The 27,698-nt window shown below is 45.3% G+C and overlaps 2 protein-coding genes across 2 annotated transcripts; both read left to right on the top strand.

Annotated features, from left to right (window-relative positions):
* Window positions 1-936: 936 nt before the first annotated feature.
* LOC128060015 (olfactory receptor 4D10-like) lies at window positions 937-1,872 on the top strand. Its single transcript, XM_052652221.1, has one exon. The coding sequence runs from the start codon at window positions 937-939 to the stop codon at window positions 1,870-1,872; it is 936 nt and encodes a 311-aa protein (XP_052508181.1).
* Window positions 1,873-19,567: 17,695 nt separating this feature from the next.
* On the top strand, window positions 19,568-20,503 carry LOC128060301 (olfactory receptor 4D11-like). Its single transcript, XM_052652683.1, has one exon. The coding sequence runs from the start codon at window positions 19,568-19,570 to the stop codon at window positions 20,501-20,503; it is 936 nt and encodes a 311-aa protein (XP_052508643.1).
* Window positions 20,504-27,698: the final 7,195 nt, after the last annotated feature.

A 27,698-nucleotide genomic window follows, 5' to 3' on the forward strand; every position in this document is an offset into this window, starting at 1 on the left:
ATAGGTTGTGTAAAGGTCACTCAGTTCAGTTCAGTTCAGTTCAGTCACTCAGTCGTGTCCGATTCTTTGTGACCCCATGAATTGCAGCACGCCAGGCCTCCCGTCCATCACCAACTCCCGGAGTTCATTCAAACTCACATCCATCTAGTTGGTGATGCCATCCAGCCATCTCATCCTCTGTCGTCCCTTCTCCTCATGCCCCCAGTCCCTCCCAGCATCAGAGTCTTTTCCAATGAGTCAACTCTTCACATGAGGTGGCCAAAGTACTGGAGTTTCAGCTTTAGCATCATTCTTTCCAAAGAATACCCAGGACTGATCTCCTTCAGAATGGACTGGTTGGATCTCCTTGCAGTCCAAGGGACTCTCAAGAGTCTTCTCTAGGACCACAGTTCAAAAGCATCAATTCTTCGGGGCTCAGCTTTCTTCACAGTCCAACTCTCACATTCATACATGACCACAGGAAAGACCATAGCCTTGACTAGACGGACCTTAGTCAGCAAAGTAATGTCTCTGCTTTTGAATATACTATCTAGGTTGGTCATAACCTTCCTTCCAAGGAGTAAGTGTCTTTTAATTTCATGGCTGAAATCACCATGCAGTGATTTTGGAGCCCAAAAAAATAGTCTGACACTGTTTCCACTGTTTCCCCATCTATTTCCCATGAAGTAAAGGTCACTACTTAACACAAATGCTTATTCCTTCCAAAAACAGGTTTACAGGAAATCAGTTGTTGAATGGCTTCACATATGATGATTTGCATGGTTCACTAAACTGCAATCCTAAAAATTTGGACAACTCAACCAATTGTAAACACTACAGCCACGTGGGGAAAGTTCTGAATTGCATTCACAGTGTTTAAGAAGAAAGCAAGATAAATAGCTGAGCACTTTCATATGAAGTAGCTTCAAACAAACCAGTCAGAAAGAGGATGCGTCCATGGAGCTGGGAAACGGCACACGGGTGAAAGAATTTATTTTCCTCGGCCTGACCCAGAATCAAGAACTGAGCGTGGTCCTGTTTCTCTTCCTCCTTTTCGTGTACGTCACCACTTTGCTGGGAAACCTCCTCATCATGGCCACGGTGACCTGGGACTCTCGCCTTCACACCCCCATGTACTTTTTGCTCCGGAATTTATCTGTTGCCGACATCTGCTTTTCCTCCATCACCGCCCCCAAGGTCCTGGTGGACCTTCTGGTCCAGAGAAAGGCCATCTCTTTCAATGGCTGCTTCACCCAGATGTTTTTCTTTCATCTTATTGGAGGGGTGGATGTATTTTCTTTGTCACTGATGGCACTGGATCGGTACGTGGCCATCTCCAAGCCCCTGCACTATGTGACCATCATGAGTCGGGGGCGGTGCACTGCCCTCACCGTGGCCTCCTGGGCGGGGGGCTTCGTCCACTCCATCGTGCAGATCTCCCTGCTGCTCCCCCTCCCCTTCTGCGGACCCAATGTCCTGGACACTTTCTACTGTGACGGCCCCCAGGTGCTCACACTCGCCTGCACGGACACTGCTGTCCTTGAGCTCCTGATGATTTCCAACAGCGGATTGCTCACCACCCTGTGGTTCGTCTTCCTCCTCCTATCGTACATGGTCATATTATTACTAATAAGGTCTCAGGCCGGGGAGGGCAGGGGGAAAGCCGTCTCCACCTGCACCGCCCACATCACAGTGGTCACCCTTCACTTCGTGCCCTGCATCTACGTCTACGCCCGTCCCTTCTCCGCCCTCCCCACCGATAAGGCCGTCTCTGTGACCTTCACCGTCATCTCCCCTCTGCTGAACCCCCTAATCTACACCCTGAGGAACCAGGAGATGAAGGCAGCCATGCGGAGACTGAGGGGAAGACTCGGGCCTTCAGAAAGGGCATAGACTGATAGCTCACTCCGTTTCACCACCTTTGAAAGTCTTTGTGCATCAATAATCTATATTTATTAAAGGATGGCTGATTAATTTTTAAAGTCTACTAAGATACATTGTTGTTGCTGTTATTGTTGTTTAGTCGCGAAGTCATGTCCTACACTTTAGGACCCCATGGACTATAGGCCGCCCGGCTCCTCCGTCCATGGGATTCTCCAGGCAAGAATACTGGAGTGGGTTTCCATTTCCTTCTCCAGACAATCTTCCCAACGCAAGGATCAAACCTGCATCTCCTTCATTGGCAGGCAGATTCTTTACCTCTGAGCCACCAGGAAAGCCCCATTAAGAAACATATGACTTACAAATGTTCTGATCAGCATGCAATCATAATTTTAAAATGGATTTTATATTACAGAAGAAGCAGAGAAATTGAGTAGTTAGCTAGAGAAATGAATGTCACTTTACAGCCTTGAAAGAAATAAAGAAAATGGAGTCCAGTACACTCAGATAATCTTATCCCATTGGATAGCTGTGGGGTTTTTTCAGCTCTATTGAGTTGCAACTGACAAATACAAGGGGCATCTATTTAAGATGCACAACTTGATGTTTGGATACACATGCATATTGTGAAATGGTCACTGCAGCAGAATGAGTTACAGTGGGGTCTCTCTTGCTGTCTCTTACAACCACATGGGAATCTACACTCATCTAAACAAATGTTTCAGTTAAATAAAAAGCAAAATATATACCCAGACATTCTCTCTGCATTCCTACACTGTTCACAGGAAGGGAGATGAGACACATTAGAAAATAACGCAGTTTGTGCATTTGGATTCTATCAGGTTTGCACATTTTGAGGAAGCAAATATATCCAAAAGAAGTTCCTCCTCTGACTTTAGACTATGAATAAATTAAATAGCTATTTGCTGAAGGTCTTCCTTTCCAAAGCCCACATTTTAGTGGTTGAAAGCAGGTTCCCTGAAGTTAGCACAGCTTGAATTAGAATATGGATTCACCGAGGAGTTCTGTCTGAGCCACCAAGGAAGCGTGGCCAGGAGGAGCTACTCCACATCCGAGGTAAGGAGCAGCGACTGCACTTTGCTGGAGCAGCCGTGAAGAGATACCCCACGTCCAAGGTAAGAGAAACTCAAGTAAGACAGCAGGTGCTGAGAGGGGGCACCAGAGGGCAGACAAACTGACACCACAATCGCAGACAACTAGCCAATCTATTCGCATGGACCACTGCTGCTGCGTCACTTCAGTCGTGTCTGACTCTGTGCGACCCCATAGACGGCAGCCCACCAGGCTCCCCGTCCCTGGGATTCTCCAGGCAAGAACACTGGAGTGGGTTGCCATTTCCTTCTCCAATGCATGAAAGTGAAAAGGGAAAGTGAAGTCGCTCAGTCGTGCCTTACTCTTAGCGACCCCATGGACCGCAGCCTACTAGGCTCCTCTGTCCATGGGATTTTCCAGGCAAGAGTACTGGAGTGGGTTGCCATTGCCTTCTCCAACACGGACCACAGCCTTGTCTAACTCAGTGAAACTAAGCCATGCCATGTGGGGCCACCCAAGACGGATGGGTCTGACAGAATGTGGTCACTGGAGAAGGGAATGGCAAACCACTTCAGTATTCTTGCCTTGAGAACCCCATGAACAGTAGGAAAAGGCAAAATGATAGGAAACCAAAAGAGGAACTCCCCAGGTCAGTAGGTGCCCAATATGCTACTGGAGATCAGTGGAGAAATAACTCCAGAAAGAATCAAGGGAGGGAGCCAAAGCAAAAACAATACCCAGTTGTGGATGGGACTGGTGATAGAAGCAAAGTCTGATGCTGTAAAGAGCAATATTGCATAGGAACCTGGAATGTTAGGTTGATGAATCAAGGCAAATTGGAACTGGTCAAACAGGAGATGGCAAGAGTAAATATCGACATTCTAGGAATCAGCAAACTAAAGTGGACTGGAATGGGTGAATTTAACTCAGATGACCATTATATCTACTACTGTGGGCAGGAATCCCTCAGAAGAAATGGAGTAGCCATCATAGTCAACAAAAGAGCCTGAAATGCAGTAATTGGATGCAGTCTCAAAAATGACAGAATGACCTCTGTTCGTTTTCAAGAATAATCATTCAATATCATGGTAATCCAAGTCTATGCCCCAACCAGCAACACTAAAGAAACTGAAGTTGAACAGTTCTATGAAGACCTACAAGACCTCCTAGAACTAACATCCAAAAAAGATGTCTTTTTCATTATAGGGGACTGGAATGCAAAAGTAGGAAGTCAAGAAACACCTGGAATAACAGGGAAATTTGGCCTTGGAGTATAGAACGGAGCAGGACAAAGGCTAATAGAGTTCTGCCAAGAGAATGCACTGGTCATAGCAAACACCCTCTTTCAACAACACAAGAGAAGACTCTACACATGGACATCACCAGATGGCCGACACCAAAATCAGACTGTATTCTTTGCAGCCAAAGATGGAGAAGCTCTGTACAGTCAACAAAAACAAGACTGGGAGCTGACTGTGGCTCAGATCATGAACTCCTCATTGCCAAATTCAGACTGAAATTGAAGAAAGTGGAGAAAACCACTAGACCATTCGGGTATGACCTAAATCAAATTCCTTATGATTATACAGTGGAAGTGAGAAATAGATTTAAGGGACTAGATCTGATAGACAGAGTGCCTGATGAACTATGGAATGAGGTTCGTGACATTGTACAGGAGACAGGGATCAAAACCATCCCCAAGAAAAAGAAATGCAAAAAAGCAAAATGGCTGTCGGAGGAGGCCTTACAAATAGCTGTGAAAAGAAGGGAAGTGAAAAGCAAAGGAGAAAAAGAAAGATATACCCATTTGACTGCAGAGTTCCAAAGAATAGCAAGGAGAGATTAGAAAGCCTTCCTCAGTGATCAATGCAAAGAAATAGAGGAAAACAATAGAATGGGAAAGACTAGAGATCTCTTCAAGAAAATTAGAGATACCAAGGGAGCATTTCATGCAAAGATGGGCTCGATAAAGGACAGAAATGGTATGGACCTAACAGAAGCAGAAGATATTAAGAAGAGGTAGCAAGAATACACAGAAAAACTGTACAAAAAAGATCTTCACGACCCAGATAATCACGATGGTGTGATCACTTACCTAGAGCCAGACATCCTGGAATGTGAAGTCAAATGGGCCTTAGGAAGCATCACTATGAACAAAGCTAGTGGAGGTGATGGAATTCCAGGTGAGCTATTTCAAATCCTGAAAGATGATGCTGTGAAAGTGCTGCACTCAATATGTCAGCAAATTTGGAAAACTCATCAGTGGCCACAGGACTGGAAAAGGTCAGGTTTCATTTCAATCCCAAAGGCAGTGCCAAAGAATGCTCAGACTACCGCACAATTGCACTCATCTCACACACTAGAAAGTAATGCTCAAAATTCTCCAAGCCGGGCTTCAGCAGTACATGAACCATGAACTTCCAGATGTTCAGGCTAGTTTTAGAAAAGGCAGAGGAACCAGAGATCAAATTGCCAACATCCGCTGGATCATTGAAATAGCAAGAGAATTCCAGAAAAAAACATCTATTTCTGCGTTATTGACTATGCCAAAGCCTTTGACTGTGTGAATCACAATAAACTATGGAAAATTCTGAAAGAGATGGGAATACCAGACCACATGACCTGCCTCTTGAAAAACCTGTATACAGGTCAGGAAGCAACAGTTAGAACTGGACATGGAACAACAGACTGGTTCCAAATAGGAAAATGCTGAGAGCCAGCATGAGGAATCCCACCCATGACGAGGTCATGCGGAGAGGCCTGATGGGCAAGGCGAGTCAGGCCTCAGGTTTTCCCCCTGGTATTTCCTGAGCATGTACCCCAAAAATAAGAATCTGCCTGCCTTATTGTATTGTACTTTTCCACACTTCTGACACACTCTGGAAAAAGTTAACTCAGGGCTTTAGTCTTCTGCATTTGAAAGGGATGTTTCAGGTCAAACCCCCTCTGATAGCTCTCTAGCCTACCTATAGGACTGCCTATAGGACTGCCTACAGGACTCTTACAGCTTCGCATGTGAATTGTTTACAGTCTCCCAACCGCCAGAGGCACAGGAAGTTTAAAACATCCTGGGAATACAGGGGCTTCCGAGGTGTCAAGGTCATTAGAATAAAACTGATAAAGCATCTCATTGTTGAGCCAATACTTGCTGCCAAATTTTAATATCTTTTATTTGTTGATATAGTTGGTATATAGAAAAAACAAGTAGCAACATTAGATCTTTGAGTTAAGTACCTTCTTTGTTATAACCCACTGCGCCTTTGTTCCATAGAGATGTAACTTTAGTTCTTTAAGGAGACGCAGATTAAAGAAAGACACTTCAGGGGAAACGAGATTAACATTCATTCAGGAAGAGACCCAAAAAGTATTAACAAGCCTCTTGGCCAGAAGATAACTAAATCACCTGAGATCTTGTGTATACAAAAAGATGTACAGAAAGGGTCAGGACTGCGGCCCCTGCATGACTCTGTATCTTCCATTATGTAAAATTTATGGTATATAAACACCTTTTGAATAATAAAGTTGGAGGGGTTTTTGCACAAGCCTGGCCTCCCCCGTGTCGATTCTTTCTCTTGCTCCCTCTCCCTCCCTCTCCCTTTTCAGGCTGATCCCTTGGAACATGGAGGCTCACTGAGTCTACTTACTTGCCCGGGCTTCTGAGACCCACGCGAGAGGGAGCCCAAGGCAGGGCATCCTCAGCTATTCAAGCGGGCGCCTGTGGCCCAACATAGACGGTGCAAGTTCCTTGTCTGGAACTTCATTGGTTTTCCACGTAAACCAAGTTAATCAGCCTCTTTTCTCCACTCATTTTCCTACTACACTATTTTTTCCTAATCTGATCTTATATTTCTAATTAAATAAAACCCTGGATCCACTGGGGCTGGACCCTGGCAGGAAAAGGAGTACATCAAGGCTGTATATTGTCACCCTGCTTATTTAACTTCTATGCAGAGTACATCATGAGAAACGCTGGGCTGGAAGAAGCACAGGCTGAAATCAAGATTGCCAGGAGAAATATCAATAACCTCAGATATGCAGATGACACCACCCTTAAGGCAGAAAGTGAAAAAGAACTAAAGAGTCTCTTGATGAAGGTGAAAGAGGAGAGTGAAAAAGTTGGCTTAAGGCTCAACACTCAGAAAACTAAGATCATGGCATCCGGTCCCATCACTTCATGGGAAATAGATGGGGAAACAGTGTCAGACTTTATTTTTCTGGGCTCCAAAATCACTGCACATGGTGATTGCAGCCATGAAATTAAAAGACGCTTACTCCTTGGAAGGAAAGTTATGACCAACCCTGATAATGTATTAAAAAGCAGAGACATTACTTTGTCAACAAAGGTCCGTCTAGTCAAGGCTATGGTTTTTCCAGTGGTCACATATGGATTTGAGAGCTGGATTGTAAAGAAAGCTGAGCACCGAAAAATTGATGCTTTTGAAGTGTGGTGTTGGAGAAGACTCTTGAGAGTCCCTTTGGACTGCGAGGAGATCCAACCAGTGCATCCTAAAGGAAATCAGTCCTGAATATTCATTGGAAGGACTGATGCTGAAGCGCCAATACTTTGGTCACCTGATGCAAAGAGCTGACTCATTTGAAAAGACCTTGATGCTGGGAAAGATTGAAGGCAACAGGCGAAGGGGACAACAGAGGTTGAGATGGTTGGATGGCATCACTGACTCAATGGACATGGGTTTGAGTGAACTCCGGGAGTTGGTGATGGACAGGGAGGCCTGGCATGCTGCGGTTCATGGGGTCGCAAAGAGTCAGACATGACTGAGCGACTGAACTGAACTGACCTGAGGAGTTGCATCACCTCATGAAGGGTCCTCACTGTGCCCATCCTCTGAAGCCCTGGCACTGAGCACCATCCACTGTCTCCCGCGCCCAGTGCTGGGCTCTAAGCCAGCACTCAGGACACTGTTTCCCATTCCTGATTCTCTTTACGTTTGTTTACGGTTTTGTCCCCAGCACCTGGCAGGGCAAGCAGACCATAGAAACCACTTATAGAAATTGCTGAATTAAAAAAAAAACAATGGACTTCCATGGTGGCGCAGTGGGTCAGAATCTGTCTGCCAGTACAGGAAACATCGGTTCGGCCCCTGGTCCAGGAAGATTCCACTCGCTGTGGAGCAACTAAACCCATCCACCGCAACTACTGGAGCCCGTGCCCAGAGCCCAGAAGCCACGACAAGTGAAGCCACTACGATGAGAAGCCCACCACGCAGCAAAGGCTTGCCCTCCCACCACGCAGCTAGAGAAAGCCCGCACAAAGCAGCAAAGACCCAGTGCAGCCAAAAATAAACAAATTAAACTTTAAAACCAAAAAGTCAATAAATGAATACTGCCTCATAGTCACTTTTTCGCTGCTAAGGTTAAGGAAACAACCGACTCTTTTTTAATGTCCTGACAACCTGACTTCCTAAAACAGAAACCTCTGAAGCTGCTCCAGAAGATGCCCATATACTTAAGAGTTGAGATGAAGTGGAAAACAGGTTTCACATATTTTTCCATATATCCATACTTCATTTGTTTATGCTTACAGGTGATGGGAGGCTTTTTGTTTCCTTTTCTGAAGGTAAATGATAGGTCTTAAAATTTTTGAAATTAGAAAAATGTTCACGTTGTGATATAACTATCAGCCCACAAATCAGACGTGCAGAAGCTCTAAGTTTGGGGTGGGAGATGTGCCCAGAGTATCCAAGAAACAGTGAGAAAGACTTTGTTATTAATGAGAGGAAGCAAGGAGAGGGGTAGTCACTGAGGTCAGAGAGAAAGCCGGGTCATAAGATCAGCTCACTAGGACTTTTTAAACCATTGTAGGGACTTGGGCTGTCACGATACCTAAGATGAGCTACACTTCGAGGACTTTGAAAAGTGGACTAATTACGCAAGTTTTAACAGAATTGTAGGTGCTACTGTTTCGAACAGACTAAAGAGGGTTGAGGACAAAAACATGAGCCCAGTTAAGAAGTGACGACAGCAGAAATAATGAAGACATGACTTCGGGTGGTCATGGTGGAGGTAGCAGGATTGCTGAAAAACTCTGAAGGTCAAGCAAGTAGGATTTGCTGATGGAGCCAGTGTAGACCTTACGAGAACCCCATCATCTATTTGAGTCATCACCCTGCCGAGCCCTCCTTCACTCTCACCTATATGACCCTTCCGATCCAAGGGCTCCTGCCAATACCTTCAGGAATCTCCCTGCAATGGTGAAACTGCCTGAGGAAATTCACAATCCTTAAAGACAAACATTTATTTCACAATGAGAAAATTACAAAGGAAACCATTAGGGTAAGGAGGCATCCTGGCTAACCTGACCTAACAGGATTCTTGCTGACAGCAGCCAGGGTGATCAGACATCATGTAGGAGGTGGTGGAGGATGAGAAAGCTGATCAGACAAGGAAAGTGATCAGATCGGGAGGGTGGGGAATTATGGCTAAAGTAACTTAGCAGGATTTTTGTTAAAATTGGACAAAGCAGAGACAAACATGGTGGTCCAAAGGTGGAGGGTTTGTTGAAACATTCAGGGGAGGCTGTGCAGTATGACAGACTGTGGTCCACTGGAGAAGGAAATGTCAAGCCACTTCAGTATTCTTGCCTTGAGAACCCCATGAACAGTAGGAAAAGGCAAAATGATAGGAAACCAAAAGAGGAACTCCCCAGGTCAGTAGGTGCCCAATATGCTACTGGAGATCAGTGGAGAAATAACTCCAGAAAGAATCAAGGGATGGAGCCAAAGCAAAAACAATACCCAGTTGTGGATGGGACTGGTGATAGAAGCAAGGTCCGATGCTGTAAAGAGCAATATTGCATAGGAACCTGGAATGTCAGGTCCATGAATCAAGGCAAATTGGAAGTGGTCAAACAAGAGATGGCAAGGGTGAACATCGACATTCTAGGAATCAGCGAACTAAAATGGACTGGAATGGGTGAATTTAACTCAGATGACCATGACATCTACTACTGTGGGCAGGAATCCCTCAGAAGAAATGGAGTAGCCATCATGGTCAACAAAACAGTCCGAAATGCAGTACTTGGATGCAATCTCAAAAACGACAGAATGATCTCTGTTCGTCTCCAAGCCAAACCATTCAATATCACAGTTATCCAAGCCTATGCCCCAACCAGTAACACTGAAGAAACTGAAGTTGAAAGGTTTTATGAAGACCTACAAGATCTTTTAGAACTAACACCCAAAAAAGATGTCTTTTTCATTATAGGGGACTGGAATGCAAAAGTAGGAAGTCAAGAAACACCTGGAGTAACAGGCCAATTTGGCCTTGGAATGCAGAATGAAGCAGGGCAAAGACTCATAGAGTTTTGCCAAGAAAATGCACTGGTCATAGCAAACACCCTCTTCCAACAACAAAAGAGAAGACTCTACACATGGACATCACCAGATGGTCAACACCGAAATCAGATTGATTATATTCTTTGCTGCCAAAGATGGAGAAGCTCTGTACGGTCAACAAAAACAAGACCAGGAGCTGACTGTGGCTCAGATTATGAACTCCTCATTGCCAAATTCAGACTTAATTTGAAGAAAGTAGGGAAAACTGCTAGACCATTCAGGTATGACCTAAATCAAATCCCTTATATTATACAGTGGAAGTGAGAAATAGATTTAAGGGTCTAGATCTGATAGATAGAGTGCCTGATGAACTATGGACAGAGGTTCGTGACATTGTACAGGAGTCAGGGATCAAGACCATCCCCATGGAAAAGAAATGCAAAAAAGCAAAATGGCTGTCTGAGGAGGCTTTACAAATAGCTGTGAAAAGAAGAGAGGCGAAAAGCAAAAGGAGAAAAGGAAAGATATAAGCATCTGAATGCAGAGTTCCAAAGAATAGCAAGAAGAGATAAGGAAGCCTTCTTCAGCAATCAATGCAAAGAAATAGAGGAAAAGAACAGAATGGGAAAGACCAGAGATCTCTTCAAGAAAATTAGAGATACCAAGGGAACATTTCATGCAAAGATGGGCTCAATAAAGGACAGAAATGGTCTGGACCTAACAGAAGCAGAAGAGATTAAGAAGAGGTGGCAAAAATACACGGAAGAACTGTACAAAAAAGATCTTCATGACCCAGATAATTATGATGATGTGATCACTCATCTAGAGCCAGACATCTTGGAATGTGAAGTCAAGTGGGCCTTAGAAAGCATCACTATGAACAAAACTAGTGGAGGTGATGGAATTCCAGTTGAGCTGTTTCAAATCCTGAAAGATGATGCTGTGAAAGTGCTGCACTCAATATGCCAGCAGGTTGGAAAACTCAGCAGTGGCCACAGGACTGGAAAAGGTCAGTGTTCATTCCAATCCCAAAGAAAGGCAATGCAGAAGAATGCTCAAACTACCACACAATTGCATTCATCTCCCATGCTAGTAAAGTAATGCTCAAAATTCTCCAAGCCAGGCTTCAGCAATATGTGAACCGTGAACTCCTGATGTTCAAGCTGGTTTTAGAAAAGGCAGAGGAACCAGAGATCAAATTGCCAACATCCGCTGGATCATGGAAAAGGCAAGAGAGTTCCAGAAAAACATCTATTTCTGCTTGATTTACTATGCCAAAGCCTTTGACTGTGTGGATCACAAGAAACTGTGGAAAATTCTGAAAGAGATGGGAATACCAGACCACCTAACCTGCCTCTTGAGGAATCTGTATGCAGGTCAGGAAGCAACAGTTAGAACTGGACATGGAACAACAGACTGGTTCCAAATAGGAAAAGGAGTACGTCAAGGCTGTATATTGTCACCCTGCTTATTTAACTTATATGCAGAGTACACCGTGAGAAACACTGGACTGGAAGAAACAGAAGCTGGAATCGAGGTTGCCAGGAGAAATATCAATAACCTCAGATATGCAGATGACACCACCCTTATGGCAGAAAGTGAAGAGGAGCTAAAAAGCCTCTTGATGAAAGTGAAAGAGGAGAGTGAAAAAGTTGGCTTAAAGCTCAACATTCAGAAAACGAAGATCATGGCATCTGGTCCCATCACTTCATGGGAAATAGATGGGGAAACAGTAGAAACAGTGTCAGACTTTATTTTTGGGGGCTCCAAAATCACTGCAGATGGTGACTGCAGCCAAGAAATTAAAAGACACTCCTTGGAAGTAAAGTTATGACCAACCTAGATAGCACATTCAAAAGCAGAGACATTACTTTACCGACTAAGGTCCATCTAGTCAAGGCTATGGTTTTTCCTGTGGTCAGGTATGGATGTGAGAGTTGGACTGTGAAGAAGGCTGAGTGCCGAAGAATTGATGCGTTTGAACTGTGGCGTTGGAGAAGACTCTTGAGGGTCCCTTGGACTGCAAGGAGATCCAACCAGTCCATTCTGAAGGAGATGAGCCCTGGGATTTATTTGGAAGGAATGATGCTAAAGCTGAAGCTGCAGTACTTTGGCCACCTCATGTGAAGAGCTGACTCATTGGAAAAGACTCTGATGCTGGGAGAGATTGGCGGCAGGAGGAGAAGGGGACGACAGAGGATAAGATGGCTGGATGGCATCACTGACTCGATGGACATGAGTCTGAGTGAACTCCGGGAGATGGTGATGGACGGGGAGGCCTGGCTTGCTGCGATTCATGGGGTCACAAAGAGTCGGACACGACTGAGCAACTGAACTGAACTGAACTGTGCAGTATGTGGTCAAGGAGAGAACCTTTACCACTGCTGGAAAATGTTAGACCCCAAACAAATACGTGTTTCAAAGTATATGTGCCTGCATGAAAAGATGATCAGCATTCTAATTATTAGAGAAATGCAAATTAAAGCTGCTATGAGATATCACCTCACACCAGTTAAAATTGCTATCATCAAAAAATCCACAAGTAGTAAATGTTGGAGAGAAGGGATCCCTTCTACACTAATGGGGGGAATGTAAATTGGCACAGCCACCTTGGAGAACAATATGGAGGTTCCTTAAAAAACTAAAGATAGAGCTACCATATGACCCAATAATCCCACTAGTAGGCATATATCTGGAGGAAAATATGGTCCAAAAGGATACTTGCACCCCCAATGTTCACTGCAGCACCGTTTATAATCGCCAAGACACAGAAGCAACCTAAATGTCCACTGACAGATGAACATTATGCTTAGAAGATTTGGTACATGTATACATATCCAGTCAGCAGAAAGAATGCAATAATGCCATCGGCAGCAACGTGGATAGACCTAGAGATCGTCATACTGAGTCAAGTCAGACAGAGAAGCAGAAACATCATGAAATTCCTTATATGCAGAATCTAAAAAGTTTTGATACAAATGAACTTAATTGCAAAACAGAAATAGAGTCATGGACTTGGAGACCAACTTCTGGCTGCCAGGGGGGAGGGATGGGAGGAGAGTCAGGGAGTTTGGGGTGGGCATGTGCACACTGCTATGTTTAAAATGAAGAACGAATGCAGACACGTTGCACAGCACATGGAACTGTGCTCGATGTTATGGCAGGCAGGAAGGGAGGGGCGTGTGGGGGAGAATGGATGCATGCATACGTACATCCGAGTCCCTTTGCTGTCTCCCTGAAACTACCACCACAGCGGCAATTGGCTATGCTCCAACACAAAATACACAGTTTGATAACAAAGTGTATGTGCCTGAATAGCCTTTTAATTACTCCCACTGAAACCACCTCTCCATCAGCAGAATATTTCCAGAGGCACATCCATCTGCTTTCCCTGCGATAATTCTCACACTGGCTTGGGGATTAAGGAATTGGTAAATGTGGTGCGGCACTGAGTCTCAGCATGGAAAAGTCAAGAAAATGTGGCTCCCTGTGTCTGCCCTTTTCCTCATAAAGATGGAGGCCGCTGAAGTCACTGGCTTTCAGACGGGTATTTAACAGAATTTTCTGAAGCTGAGTGATTCGTGTGAGTGTGATTTAGGATGTCGGAGACCTGGAAAGGAGGTTGGAGATTTTAAGTAAGATGTATAACACTACCTGGGTTTCCCAGGAGACGCTAGTGGTAAGGAGCCCGCCTGCCAATACAGGAAACATAACAGGTGCGGGTTCGATTCCTGAGTCGGGAAGACCCCCTGGAGGAGGGTGTGACAACCCACTCCAGTATTCTTGCCTGGAGAATCTCACAGACAGAGGAGCCTGGCGGGCTACCATCCAGAGGTTCGCAGAGTCGACACGACTGAAGCAACTTAGCACTCACACACAACTCTACCCAGGTATGCACATCTGTGATGTCTGGGTGTTGAGGCGTAGCAGGGAGAAAAACTGAAATCTAGATTTAATTGTTAATATTTATAAATATATTGTAACTACAAATAATAAGCACACAAGGTCCCAGTGTACCCAGAGGCAGAACAGCACAGAGAAGAGATATTAACAACAGAGACATTGCAAGATGACAGACATGAAAACAAGCTCCGTTTGGAACTGGGAAAAAGCACTTTCTGCTTTCTGGCACCTCTTGAGCTGCACAAAGGAGAGATTTTTTTTTATGCTAAATTTAAAACAAGAGAGAAAAATAAAATAGTTATAACCCTCAAAGATATGGAAAGAATTGTACAATGATGAACATCTACATATCTTTTCTTACATTTGCAAAAAAAAGAAAAGGTATAGCAATGATTTTCTTTCCTGTATCTTTCCGGGTCTACCTGTTTACGCTTCTTCGTTCCCACCAAACTTCCCACTCGCAAGCAGCTTTCATCATCCCAATGGTCCCCGAGAGTCAGAGCTCCCTTTCTCTCCATTCCTACATGCCCCAAACATAACGCCACCTCCTCCACGCAGGATTCCCTGAGTCTCTCAAGGAGAAATCGCCCTTTCCTCACGCACAGCTCTTCGTCTGTCTTTAGATGATCCCATCATGGCCTTCCTACTGTTAGAGTTCAATCGTTTTCCCACTGATTTAGGGTTACACTGTTTTCTCACAAAGAGCACAGAACTCTGCCCATTTTCCCTTAATATTTGCTAAATAATTAGACGGATTCAAAATAGCAAAAAGAGGGAGCAGCAGCATCCTCCAGCTCCTGAACATGGTGAGCGTGGGGCCTGCCCTTTCTGATAAATGGGCTCACCTTGGGGCCTGAGGTTCCTTCTACCCTCCTGTGCAGACCACAGTCTGTTATTTACTTGGGGGACCCTGTGGAAGGCTTCTGTAAGTAGGATGGATTCTCTCAATCTCTGTAGCAAATATATGGAGTTGGTTTTTGCTGGTAAACATTTCCTCTCTAGCTCAGCTACCACTTAGTTCAATACACTCATTTACTGATAAGCCTCTTGTATTAAGGTTACTCAACAGAGTACTAATCATCATATAGTCAAAGCTATGGCTTTGCCAGTAGTCATGTACGAATGAGAAGGTTGGACCATAAAGATGGCTGAGCGCCAAGGAATTGATGTTTCAGATTGTGGTGTTGGAGAAGACTCTTGAGAGTCTCTTGGACTGCAAGGAGGTTGAATCAGTCCATCCTGAAGGAAATCAACCCTGAATATTTATTGGAAGGGCTGATGCTGAAGCTGAAGCTCCAATACTTTGGCCACCTGATGCGAAGAGCTGACTCACTGGAAAAGACCCTGATGCTGGGAAAGATTGAAGGCAGGAGGAGAAGGGGATGACAGAGGATGAGATGGCTGGATGGCATTATCAACACAATGAGTCTGAGCAAGCTCTGGGAGATGGCGAAGGACGGGCAAGCCTGGAGTGCTGCCATTGATGAGGTTGCAAAGAGTAGAACACGACTCAGAGACTGAACCACAGCAAGCCTGTGCGCTGAGACCGCTGCAGAAGTTACTTCCCAGATCCTCCTAAGCTCCCTGGGAGGCAGGTATTACAACCCCCATTCCATACATGGAGACTCAGTAGGTCTCTTATTCACATGAATCACACAGGGGCAAAACCAGAACCTGAGAACCTGTGATTCTCCACGGAGACATCCTGCCCCAGCCTTCTCTGGTCTGCTAAGAGGAGGTCCGACACGAAGCCCAAACAAGCAAGCCCTCTTCTTATGCCATACACTGCTGCCACCTTCTGGGTCACTCTGCTTGCAACGGAAAGAAAAATAGCCTTCTGTTTTCCTCAAAGTAGGATGTTCTGATGAAGCTGTAAAACACACGTTCTCGGAAATATTTAGCTCCTCCAAGAGACGGTCAGTATATTTAAAGAAGCTGTGTGTCCCTATGATGCTTAAACAGATAGCCGACAAAGATCTACTGTACAGTACAAGGAACTCTGCTCAGGACTCTGTAACAAGCTTAAGGGAGAGAGAATTTGAAAAAGAATAGATACACATACGTGTGCACGGGCACACTGAGTCGCATCCCGCTCCGCAGCCCCGTGGTCTGCACCCCGCCAGGATCCTCTGACCACGGATCTCCCAGGCAAGAATACTGGAGGGGATGCTGCGTCCTTATTCAGGGGATCTTTCTGACCCAGGGATCAAGCCCGCGCCTCTTGCACTGGCAGGCAGGTTCTTTACCACTGAGTCACTTGAAGCAGACACATGTGTATGTATAACTGAATCACTTTGCTGTACACCTAACACTGATATTACATTGTTAATCAACTCTGCTGCTGCTGCTAAGTTGCTTCAGTTGTGTCTGACTCTGTGAGACCCCATAGACGGCAGCCCACCAGGCTCCCCCGTCCCTGGGATTCTCCAGGCAAGAACACTGGAGTGGGGTGCCGTTTTCTTCTCCAATACGTGAAAGTGAAAAGTGAAAGTGAAGTCACTCAGTCAACTATGCTCCAATATAAAATAAAAAAAATTTTTAAGTAAAGAAGAGGAAGGTATATGGGCCCGCAGCACCCCACAAAAGCAAAGAAAGGACTCAGAGATTAAAGGACAAAAGTATGCCTGGCCTCTCAGCCAATTGCTATTCTTATTTTATAGAAGATTTCACGAGTTTTAAATGTCAAAATAATTATTATTATAAAGCTCTCAAATGTGACTTTCATGTCTTCAAAAGGAATTTTAAAAGGGAAGCTTCCAGAAAAAAAAGAGTTGCTTGTCTGTGAGAATGAATAGCCTGAAGCTTCTCTTTGAGGTGACGCGTGTGTAGTCACACTTATTATGGATTAGGCCGGGCTCCCACTGCTGGCGCTTTGCTGCTGTTCAGGCGCTCAGCCGAGTCCAACTGTTTGCGGCCCCATGGACTGCAGCACGCCAGGCTTCCTGTCCTTCACCGTCCCCCACAGCTTGCTCAAACTCATGTCCATCAGGTCAGTGGTGCCATCCAACCATCTCATCCTCTGTCATCCCCTTCACCTCCTGCCTTTAGTCTTACCCAGCATCAGGGTCTTTTCCAGTGAGTCAGTTCTTTGTATCAGGTGGACAAAGAATTGGAGTTTCAGCTTCAGCATCAGTCCTTCCAATGAATATTAAGGACTGATTTCCCTAAAGATTGACTGCAAAGCATCAATCCTTCGGCACGTTCTTTATGGTCCAACTCTCACATCCATACATGACTACTGGAAAAACCATAGCTTTGACTATGTGCACCTTTGTTGGCAAAGTGATGTCTCTGCTTTTTTAATGTACTGTCTAGGTTGGTGATAGCTTTTCCTTCAAGGAGCAAGCATCTTTTAAATTCATGGCTGCAGTCACTGTCCACAGTGATTTTGGAGCACAAGAAAATAAAATCTGTCACTGTTTCCATTTTTTCCCCATCTATGTGCCATGAAGTAATGGAACTGGATGCCATGATCTTCATTTTATGAAAGTTGTGTTAAGCCAGCTTTTTCACTCTGCTCTTTCACCTTCATCAAGAGGCTCTTTTGTTCTTCTTCATTTTCTGCCATCAGAAAGGTATTATCTGCATACCTGAGGTTGTTGATATTTCTCCCAGCAACCTTGATTCCAGCCTGTGATTCATCCACCCTGGCATTTCACATAGTGTACTCTGCATATAAGTTAAATAAGCAGGGTGACAATATACAGCCTTGACGTACTCCTTTCCCAATTTTGAGCCAGTCCATTGTTCCATGTCTGGCTTTGTTTCTTCTTGACCTGCATTCAGATGTTTCAGGAGACAGGTAAAGTGGTCTGATATTCTCATCTCTTTAAGAATTCTCCAGTTTGTTGTGATAGACACAGACAAAAGCTTTAGTGTAGTTAATGAAGCAGAAAGTCGATGTTTTTCTGGAATCGTCTCTTTTTCTAAGATCCAATGGATGTTGGCAGTTTGATCTCTGGTGTTTCTACCTTTTCTAAATCCAGCTTGTACATCTGCTGAAGTACTGATGTTTTACATAGGTGAGTTCATGTAATCCTTATAAAAATTATATAGAACAGTTGCTACTGTTTCTAAACACCAGTGCAGAGCCGGAGGCCAAAGGGATGAAGCAACTTGCCTGTTTTCGTATAACCAGTTAGGGTCTATCTGGGACTTGAACAGGTTTTGTGATGCCAGACTTTCCCAGGTCTCTGCTGTATGCCATGAGACCTCCCGTAGCTTTTTTAATTTTCCATACTAAATAGACTACGGACAAAACTGCACCCAGAGGAAAGACAACTTGAAGGGAAAGTGAGCAGGGAGGAAAGAAAGGTCTTCGTTGGAACTGAAAGATATACCCAGAAAGTTGGAGGGGAACGCATTTCACCTTTGTTTCTGATGCTAGCAAGCAAAGGGAGGCAAACTGCAAAGAAATAAGTTAAGGGCCATCTCAAAGATTCACACACACACACACACACACCAAAACAGTACAAACTCAAAAGCCATAAGACTAAACAGTAAGTGCATGTTTAGCATTTTAAGAAACTGCCAAAATGTCTTATTCGTCTCTTTCTTTTTGGCTACACTCAGTTTCCATTGTTGCTCCCGAGTTTTCTCTTGCTGTGGGCGCCGCTCTAGGCTGTGGACCTCAGGCTGCAGAGCTCGGCTTGGCGGCGGCAGCATGCGGGCCCAGTTGCTCCTCAGCATGTAGAGGCTTCCGGGCCCAGGGATGGAACCCGCGTCCTCTGCACTGGCAGGCAGAGGCTTGTCCACGGCACCAACAGGAAAATCCTTAAGAAACACTTTTTAAGAAATCACAATATTTGGGTCTCATCTATGTCAGGAAATGTGAGGCATTTTTGTTTGCTGGTGTGCTAATGGCATGGTAGGTAGTTCATTATATGTTAGCATATTGAGTAGTAATGGGTAAATTTATGCACAATGTGGGATTTTCTTTAAAATAATAAATCAAATAATTGGGGGGAAGTGTGGTTTGAAAAAGAGAGGAGTGCTTCTGTAGAACTCAGTCCAAAGAGAACCATTCTAAAGATAGCAGTTTTTAAGCCATTTACATAAGGCATCATCTGGGAGTAAAAAATGGAACTCCTGGGAACTCGACGGTATCAGACGCTGCCACTCACCAAGCTGACTCCAACTTCATATTCCTCATGCTACAATGGTCACTTTATCTTGAATACTTAGAACTTACATATGCAGAGCATTGTGGTATTCATTTTCTAAAATATTTATGATTTACATAGGAAACAATAACTAAATGCATGCTTGTGTCATGAGGTATCTTTGCTCATGTTAGCCATAACCCCAGAACAGATATCCACTGGGTGAAAGATCTCACTAGTTTTTAGACCTAATGCCTGACTCTCTAACCCTGACTCTGTTAAGGTAAGGCGAACACTCTCTGAAATCACACTTATCACTTTGCCCCAGGTACAGGGAAGAGGACGCATGGTTCAATGGAGCTGGGAAATGGTAGCAGAGTAAAAGAATTTGTGTTTCTGGGGCTTACTCAGTCCCAAGACCTGAGCTTGGTCTTATTTCTCTTTTTGTGCTTGGTGTACATGACCACCCTGCTGGGCAACCTCCTCATCATGGTCACTGTGAGCTGTGAGTCTCGCCTCCAGACCCCCATGTACTTCCTGCTCCGCAACCTCTCCGTCCTGGACATCTGCTTCTCCTCCATCACCACCCCCAAGGTCCTGGCGGACCTCCTTTCGGAGAGAAAGGCCATCTCCTTCCGTGGCTGCCTCGCACAGATGTTTTTCTTCCACCTCCTCGGGGGCGCAGACATCTTCTCCCTCTCGGTGATGGCCTTTGACCGCTACGTGGCCATCTCCAAGCCCCTGCACTATCTGACCCTCATGAGTCGGGGGCGGTGCACTGCCCTCATCGTGGCCTCCTGGGCGGGGGGCTTCGTCCACTCCATCGTGCAGATCTCCCTGCTGCTCCCCCTCCCCTTCTGCGGACCCAACGTCCTGGACGGTTTCTACTGCGACGTCCCCCAGGTCCTCACACTCGCCTGCACGGACACCTTTGCCCTTGAGCTCCTGATGATTTCCAACAACGGCTTGATCTCTACCCTGTGGTTCGTCTTCCTCCTCGTATCGTACATGGTCATATTATCGCTAATAAGGTCTCAGGCCGGGGAGGGCAGGAAGAAAGCCATCTCCACCTGCACCACCCACATCACGGTGGTCACCCTTCACTTCGTGCCCTGCATCTATGTCTACGCCCGGCCCTTCTCCGCCCTCCCCACCGATAAGGCCGTCTCCGCGACCTTCACTGTCATCTCCCCTCTGCTGAACCCCCTGATCTACACCCTGAAGAACCAGGAAATGAAGGCAGCCGTGCAGAGACTGAGGGGAAGACTCAGGCCTTCTGTAATGAAATAGAGTAAGACTTTCCAACTTCTTCATCAGCAAGGACCCCTTTCATTATTTTTCCCATAGAGTCATATTTATATAGTCAAATACATTGTCCATAAACCAACTGCACGTACTAGGTAACACTTTATTTTGCAATTTAAATGAAGAGATTATTGGTAAGCCAAGCCTCTGGTGAGCACAGAGTATCAGGGTTATAGGGTGAAGCTGACTGATGTATTTCTACTCTAAAGACCAAAGTAACAATGTGTCAATCATGAAAGCTATATGGCAGATGAATAGACTGACTGAATCTAGTCCCTTTTTCAAAAGGTGAGTAAATAGAAGAATAAAGATAGAGTGATTTGCTCAAGCTCTTATCTCGAGTTAATTCCAGAGAGAAGTCTTCAGATACTCAGTCATCTCTGTCACCATATGAATGCAATTTTCTTCATTACTGGACCCGTCCATGCCAACCTGCAATGCTCTACAAGAAAGTTCACATGATCAGTGCCCCTGAAATACACGTATATGAATACATATGCCTATCGCAGATTAAGGAATTTGTTCTGCGCTAAACTCCATATGGGCTCCCAAACTAGTGAGCACCTCAAAGGTGCATAACGGTTGTGCCCCTGGATTCCTATTAGAATGAAGAAGCTTGGGAAGGTTTCCCATGATGGCCTCAAGGCATTTACCTTATGCAGAACTAAAGACTGATTCAAATTCTTATAAGGGTAGACAAAGGCAGGGAGAACCTCAGGGATCCTACGCAAAGAGTAACCCATTCTCCTTATTCAAGAGCTAGTTTTCAGTTGCAAACCTTTCTAGGGCCAAACTCAGATAGAATTTACATTCTTCCCACTGGAAAGAGAGAGAAAGACAGATAAAACTCTAACCAGACTGTCCATTTTTCATCAGTTAGTGTTTGTGAAGAGGCAGCATAGGCTAGCGTTTGTCTGCAAAGATGGTCAACGTAAAAAGTAAAGCACGGCAGCTGAGAGCTCTCACTTCAGAGTTATACAAACCTGGCTCTAAATCCTACCTCCGCCACCCATCAAGTGTGTGATCTTGAGTCGGTCTAACTTTTTTCTTTTTTAGGTATTTATTTTGGCTGCGCTGGTCCTCACTGCCGGGAGCGGGCGTCCTCGAGCTGCAGTGAGCAGGGACTGCCCTCCAGAGACGCAGAGCACGGGCTTCTCTTCGCAAGGGCACCTCTTTTTATGGAGCTCCAGGGTAGTGGGCTTGGTAGTCGTGGCTCAGAGGCTTGGTTAGTCGCTCCTCAGAATGTAGGATCCTCCCAGGTCAGCGATCAAGCCCCGTGTCCCCTGTTTTGACAGGCAGAGTCTTAGCCACTGTACCGTCAGGGAAGACCCTTGAGTTACTCTAAGCACAGGCCACAGTTCGCCCATCCAAATGGACTTATACGATCTCCTAGAGTTGCTGCGAAGGTTAGCAGGCGATGGTATATGTGAAACACAATCCCTGGCAGATAGTAAATACTCAGTCAGAGGCAAACGGGTCCATTTTATTTATTTATTTGTTTTATATTAGTGTTCGTGCTTCTCTCTTTTCCAGAATGAAAATGACTGTATTTTTAAATTACACTTACCATGTATTTCTTGCCTAAAAGCTTAGAAAGCATAAAGCAGATAGTTAAAAATCTCCTACAGCTAACTGCTTTGCCCATCTGCGGTAAAAGTCACAAATGAGTTCATTTTAATATGACCCTTTTTGCTCTTCCTAACACACATTCTGTCCCCCATCAGGCTGTTATACTCTTCTCCTATATGGCCCATATTCATCATTATTAGAAAAAAAAAATTGTATGGAAAAGGTGGGAATGTACATTGAATTCAAAGCGGCTATCATCTTAAAATTTCTGGCTTTCTGAGACTTCCCTGGTAGTTAAGCCTCCCCAGTAGTTAAGTCTGCACACTTGCAATGCAGGGGGCCTGGAGTTCCGGTCCTGGTCAGGGAGTTCTGCGCTAAACTCCATATGGGCTCCCAACCTAGGGAGCACCTCAAAGGTGCATAATGGTTGTACCCCTGGATTCCACATGCCACTAAGAGACTGCATGCCTGCAACTAAAAACAGGTCTTGCATGCTGCGATGAAGAGCGAAGAGCCTGCCTCTGCAACTAAGGCCTGTTGCAGCCAAATAAATTAATATTTATTTCTTTTTAATTCTAGCTTTCTGTCACTTAAGCATGACAATAGGGCTTCCTATTTACATAGCTTGGAGCATCACCCTGAAGCTGCTGCAGTATAGCACAAGAGAGCTTCGCAGCAAAAGAAAACAACGGATCAAAGAGAAACCATGGCTTTGAGAGCAGAGATAAGGGATCAGACCGAGAAGGCAGACGAAGGAGAGCCCCGAGGGAGCTGGCTAGCCAAAGGGCAGTGCAGATTGAGGGGGCTGCCCAGGCGGTCAGCGGTAAAGAGTCCGCCTGCCAGCTAGGAGACTCGGGTTCAGTCCCTGGGTGGGGAAGATCGTGGAGCGGAGCATGGCAACCTGCTGCCCTATTCTTACCTGGAACGCTCGTGGACAGAGAAGCCTGAGGGGCTGCGTCCATGGGGCTGCCCGGTTGAGCACACACAGTGAGTCTTAAAGACAGACTTCCGTCACACCCCTCACTGGATCTGGGCTGACCCCGTACGGGCCCAGGAACTAACCAGCTCACTTGGTCATTTCCTGCCCCCTGATCGATCAGCTCTAACTTTTCACAGCACCAACCCAGCCCGCAAATTCTAAGAATAACCCGCACTTGTCAGCACCGCTCCTACGGTCCTGCTAACAGCGATCGGGCAGCTCTGGTCTCTAGACTCCCAAAGGTTTTCTGTATGAAACTGCCTACGAAAACTGCATACCACAAAGCACCTTATGGCCTATTTCATGCAAATGCATCCTTCCCTTTCCTTCCTAGGACTCACTCACATCAGCGTTTTATCACTGCGTTGGCACTGGACCTATGGAGTGTGAATCACTGTATCGCCCAGGGGACAGGAACCCAGAACCCCAGCCACACCATTGTCCCTGACACTTCCTCCAACTGTGCCTAAAAACACGACATAACCTGATTCAGTGACTCCGGAGAAGGGGAAAGCAACTGCATCTCATTATACCAAGACTTATTGTTTCTCTGGATGACATAAAAGTCACAAGCTGGGCTGCATTTTTCCCATTTAAATCAGTTGTCATTATTGCTTAAGCTCTATTGTTAAGAGCCATAGAAAATTTAACAGACTCTGGTCATATACATGGGCTTCCCTTGTGGCTCAGCTGGTAAAGAATCCAGCTGCAGTGCGGGAGATCTGGGTTCGAGCCCTGGGTTGGGAAGATCCCCTGGAGAAGGGACAGGCTACCCACTCCAGTATTCTGGCCTAGAGAATTCCATGGACTCTATAGTCTGACTCACAAAGAGTCAGACATGACTGAGCGACTTTCACCACCATAGGTCATATACATAGCTTTCAAACTACCCTTTCCTAACTCACGCCCTTTAATCAAGCATTTTAATGATAAACATCTCTGGGTACCCTTGAACTCCATGCCATAAAATAATTCTGAAGTAACTAAACAGGTGAATATCAAGAACTATCACCATGCTGCCTCCCTAGGATCCAAGTGAGCGTGGATCTCAGAGACGTAGATTAAAACAGTCACATGGGACAACGTATATGCCACATTAAACGGAGACTGCAGGAGCTCCCTGCTGGTCCAGCGGCTAAGACTGTGACCCCGTGCACGGGGCCCGGGTTCCATCCCTGGTCAGGGAGCTAGACCCCATACCCCTCAGCGAAGAGTTGACATTCTTGTAGCTAAACATTCTGCATGCTGCAGCTAAAGATCCCACATGCTGTAACTTAAAAAAAAAAAAAAAATCCCAAACGCCACAACTGAAAAAGATCCCGCGGGCCACAATGAAGATCAAAGGTGCTAACTGCTGCAGCTAAGACTCGGTGCAGCCAAATAAATTAATTTTTAAGAAAAGAAACTGCATCTATAACCCACGCCCTACGGTCTCGAGAGCTACCCTGACTGTGGCCAAGGGGCGTTGATTTTTCTATTGTTGCCCTTTTACTTAAGTTCCATTTCCCAGCTGGCGGCAAGCAAACCAATTATGGTGAGGAGGAAATCTGCGTGATCCATGGTGTGCTTTCACAGAACATTTTCTTCCTAAGCCAAGGAGGGTAACACACTGTCTCACGTGCTTCCTCTAGAGAAAAGGGTATGACCTGGATGTTCACTAGTGTCTCTGCAGGTCCCTGTGAGACGGGTCAGAGGGGGGATGAGGGAGACGGAGAGAGAGAGGGAGGAGGGCTTGGTGGCCCTTTAATGACTCCCACAAGAACACCACTGAATTGGCCACTGCGACGCTCCCACTGCGAATTCCTTGCTTAGGCTGCGGCTGGGCGACCAACAGAAGCAGCAGAGGCACCGCAAGGCAGCACGGAAGACCCACGAGACGGTGTGACTTCCCGAGGCTGCCATTTCCCACCTGAAGGAAAAACAGCAAAATCACTCGCCTCGAGGTGGGCTGTCCAGGAAACAGAATTTCCCCAGAAGCGACTTCTTCTAAGGTGCAGAGGGAGCGTCATAAGAGGATCAACTTTTCCCTTGGAGACTGAGTCGTTTAGTGCTGGCGGATGTGAGCGTCCGAAACTGGAAAACTGCAGGCTTTTCAGAAATGGTGCAAGTATGCAGAATATTCTTCTTGAAAGCAAACTCTTAACGAAACCAAGGAAAGGGGTAGCTTTTCACTATTAGGAAAAAGGGAACTGGGGCTTGCGAAATAGAAGAAGGTCAGGTGGCTCCAAGGACATGAAACATGTTTACTTGGTGAGATGTTGACATTTGAATTGTTTTCAAGGTAGTTGAGAAGGTGCTGATACCCCAGCTCTCTGGAGGCAACAGCCTTGGAAAAACTGCTCTCCAAGACAGCAGTTCCTGATCCAGTATACGCACCCTGGCCCGCTTTGGTTCTCGGCTGGGAATGGAATGTGGAGAGCTTTGAGTAAGGTGTTTTAACAGCGAGCTAATCTGTATGCTCGTGTGCTACTGAATATGAATAATGTTCCTAAAACTTGGAGGGATTCAATCAAGAGTAGACACTTTTCAATACAGAAGAGAAAATTGTGATGGGGCACCTCTCTGAGATTCCACTCCATGTAGGGCTTGGGGCAGCACACTTAGTGGGAAGCTGGGCTGGAATGGAGCCCAAGTTTGCCGGCTCTATGGCATCTGATAAGCTTGTTTCCAAAGGACAGTCCCCAAAGGGGGTGATTTCTAAGAAAACTTCATGATCCTTTTCACCTTGTAAAAACACAAAAAATTCTATTTCTTTTTTTTTGATTGAAGTATAGTTAATTTACAATGTTGTGTTAATTTCAGGTGTGTAACAAAGTGATTCAGTTCTACATATATATATATTCTTTTTCAGGTTATTTTCCATTAGAGATTATTACAAAATATTTAGTTCCCAATGCTATCCAGTAGCCCCTTGTTGGCTATCTAATTTATATATAGTAATGTGTATTTCTTTGAGCCCCTTTATTTGGGGGGGAGGGCAAAAATACTACAGTGGGTTGCCATTCCCTTCTCCAGGAGATTTTCCCAACCCAGGGATTGAACCCAGGTCTTCTGCATTGTAGGCAGATGCTTTACCATCTGAGCCAACTTCCCTGCTTCCCTGCTTTTGGCTCAGATGGTAAAGCATCTGCCTACAATGCAGGACACCTGGGTTCAATCCCTAGATTGGGAAGATCTCCTGGAAAAGGAAATGGCAACCCACTCCAGTATTCGTGCCTGGAAAACCCCATGGACAGAGGAGCCTGGTAGGCTACAGTCCATGGGGTCGCAAAGAGTCCAACACGACTGAGCGACTTCACTTTCAATGTGTATATTAATCCCAAACTCTGAATTTACCCCACTACCCGACCCCCACCCCCCGTGCCTGTGTTTCAATGCAATGTGCATAATCTTACAGTTTCAAAGCATCCTTCTCACTCTGAACAAAGACAGCATCCTTAGGGACCCACAAGATTCATGATTTTCAGGAGGAGTTTGTGTTTGAGGTAATGCTACTGAGAACTCATTTCTGCACCTTTCTTTGAAACACTATGTGGTTGATGGAACTTCTTGGTGAAGGTACCTCTGAAAAATGCAAAGTCTACTTATCAAACTCTGCATTTTTTCCCAAGTCACTCTGACATCCTCCCATGTAAGTTACTTTCAGTCAGACCTTTCACTCACTGTGTGCCGGCTTCTTCCTTCCCCATCTCACACCCACGTTCTACTTTCACTTGCTTTGCAAAAGGTTTTTTTTCTCTGCAGGATTTTCTGAAAAGGGCTGATCAACACCGGGAGAAGTATGGTTGCGGTAGTTAATAGCATCAGTCTTTGGATTAAGACAAATCTTGGTTTGAGACATGGATCTACCAGCAGTGAGATCTTGACCAGTTACTTAATCTTTCTGTGCCTCGGTCTGCTCCTCTATAAAATCAGGATAAAGATAGTTATTTCACATGGACACGATGGGTTTTAGAAGCAATAAAATGAACATAAATACTCACGAAAGGAAGAAAAAATTAGCAACGCAGAGCTCCATTATTCTGCTCGCATTTCTATAATGCTGAAACCTTGAAAGTTGCCTGGACTCCCACCCCACCCCGCCCCACCCACCCCAAAGCCAAATATCCAGATGACTGGGTTTCAAAGTGAGGGTTATAGTTTATTTTCTTTCTATAAAGATTTTTTAATATAAATACCTATATTTATCACTGCATACAGAGATAAACTTACCTATGGTTATAAGCAGGTGTGTGATATAATACTCTGATTTTTTTAACATATGGCTTCGTTTAAATCGCTGTTTAAAAAAAGAAAAACATCCCTAGAGGATAAATGGCATTTTGCACTTATTCCAAAGTGCTGGGAAGAGGGCTTCGAACCACAGGGTCAGGGGCAAGATGACCCACTCTCAGTCAAGTCCCCGAAAGGGACCTGGCTTGTGTAAGGAAGCAGCATGCGCCTGAAGCTGCTGAGACAGGGTAGTGACTGGCAACTCGGGCTCCTCAATGGCTTCTAGTTTGCAAAACAGTCATGAGGTCTCGCCTGCCCCTTAGAAGAACCCTGCTTATGAGGTAGGTCTGAGTAACTGTCGCCAAGTTGTGTCCAACTCTTTGAGACCCCACGGGCTGCAGCACGCCAGGCTTCCCTGTC

This window comes from Budorcas taxicolor, chromosome 15, assembly GCF_023091745.1.
Source record: "Budorcas taxicolor isolate Tak-1 chromosome 15, Takin1.1, whole genome shotgun sequence".
In the NCBI taxonomy this organism is placed as follows: domain Eukaryota; kingdom Metazoa; phylum Chordata; class Mammalia; order Artiodactyla; family Bovidae; genus Budorcas; species Budorcas taxicolor.

Bases quoted from the DNA above. Each gene is read 5' to 3' on its own strand.
- LOC128060015 (XM_052652221.1), top strand. From the start codon at position 937: ATGGAGCTGGGAAACGGCACACGGGTGAAAGAATTTATTTTCCTCGGC.
- LOC128060301 (XM_052652683.1), top strand. From the start codon at position 19,568: ATGGAGCTGGGAAATGGTAGCAGAGTAAAAGAATTTGTGTTTCTGGGG.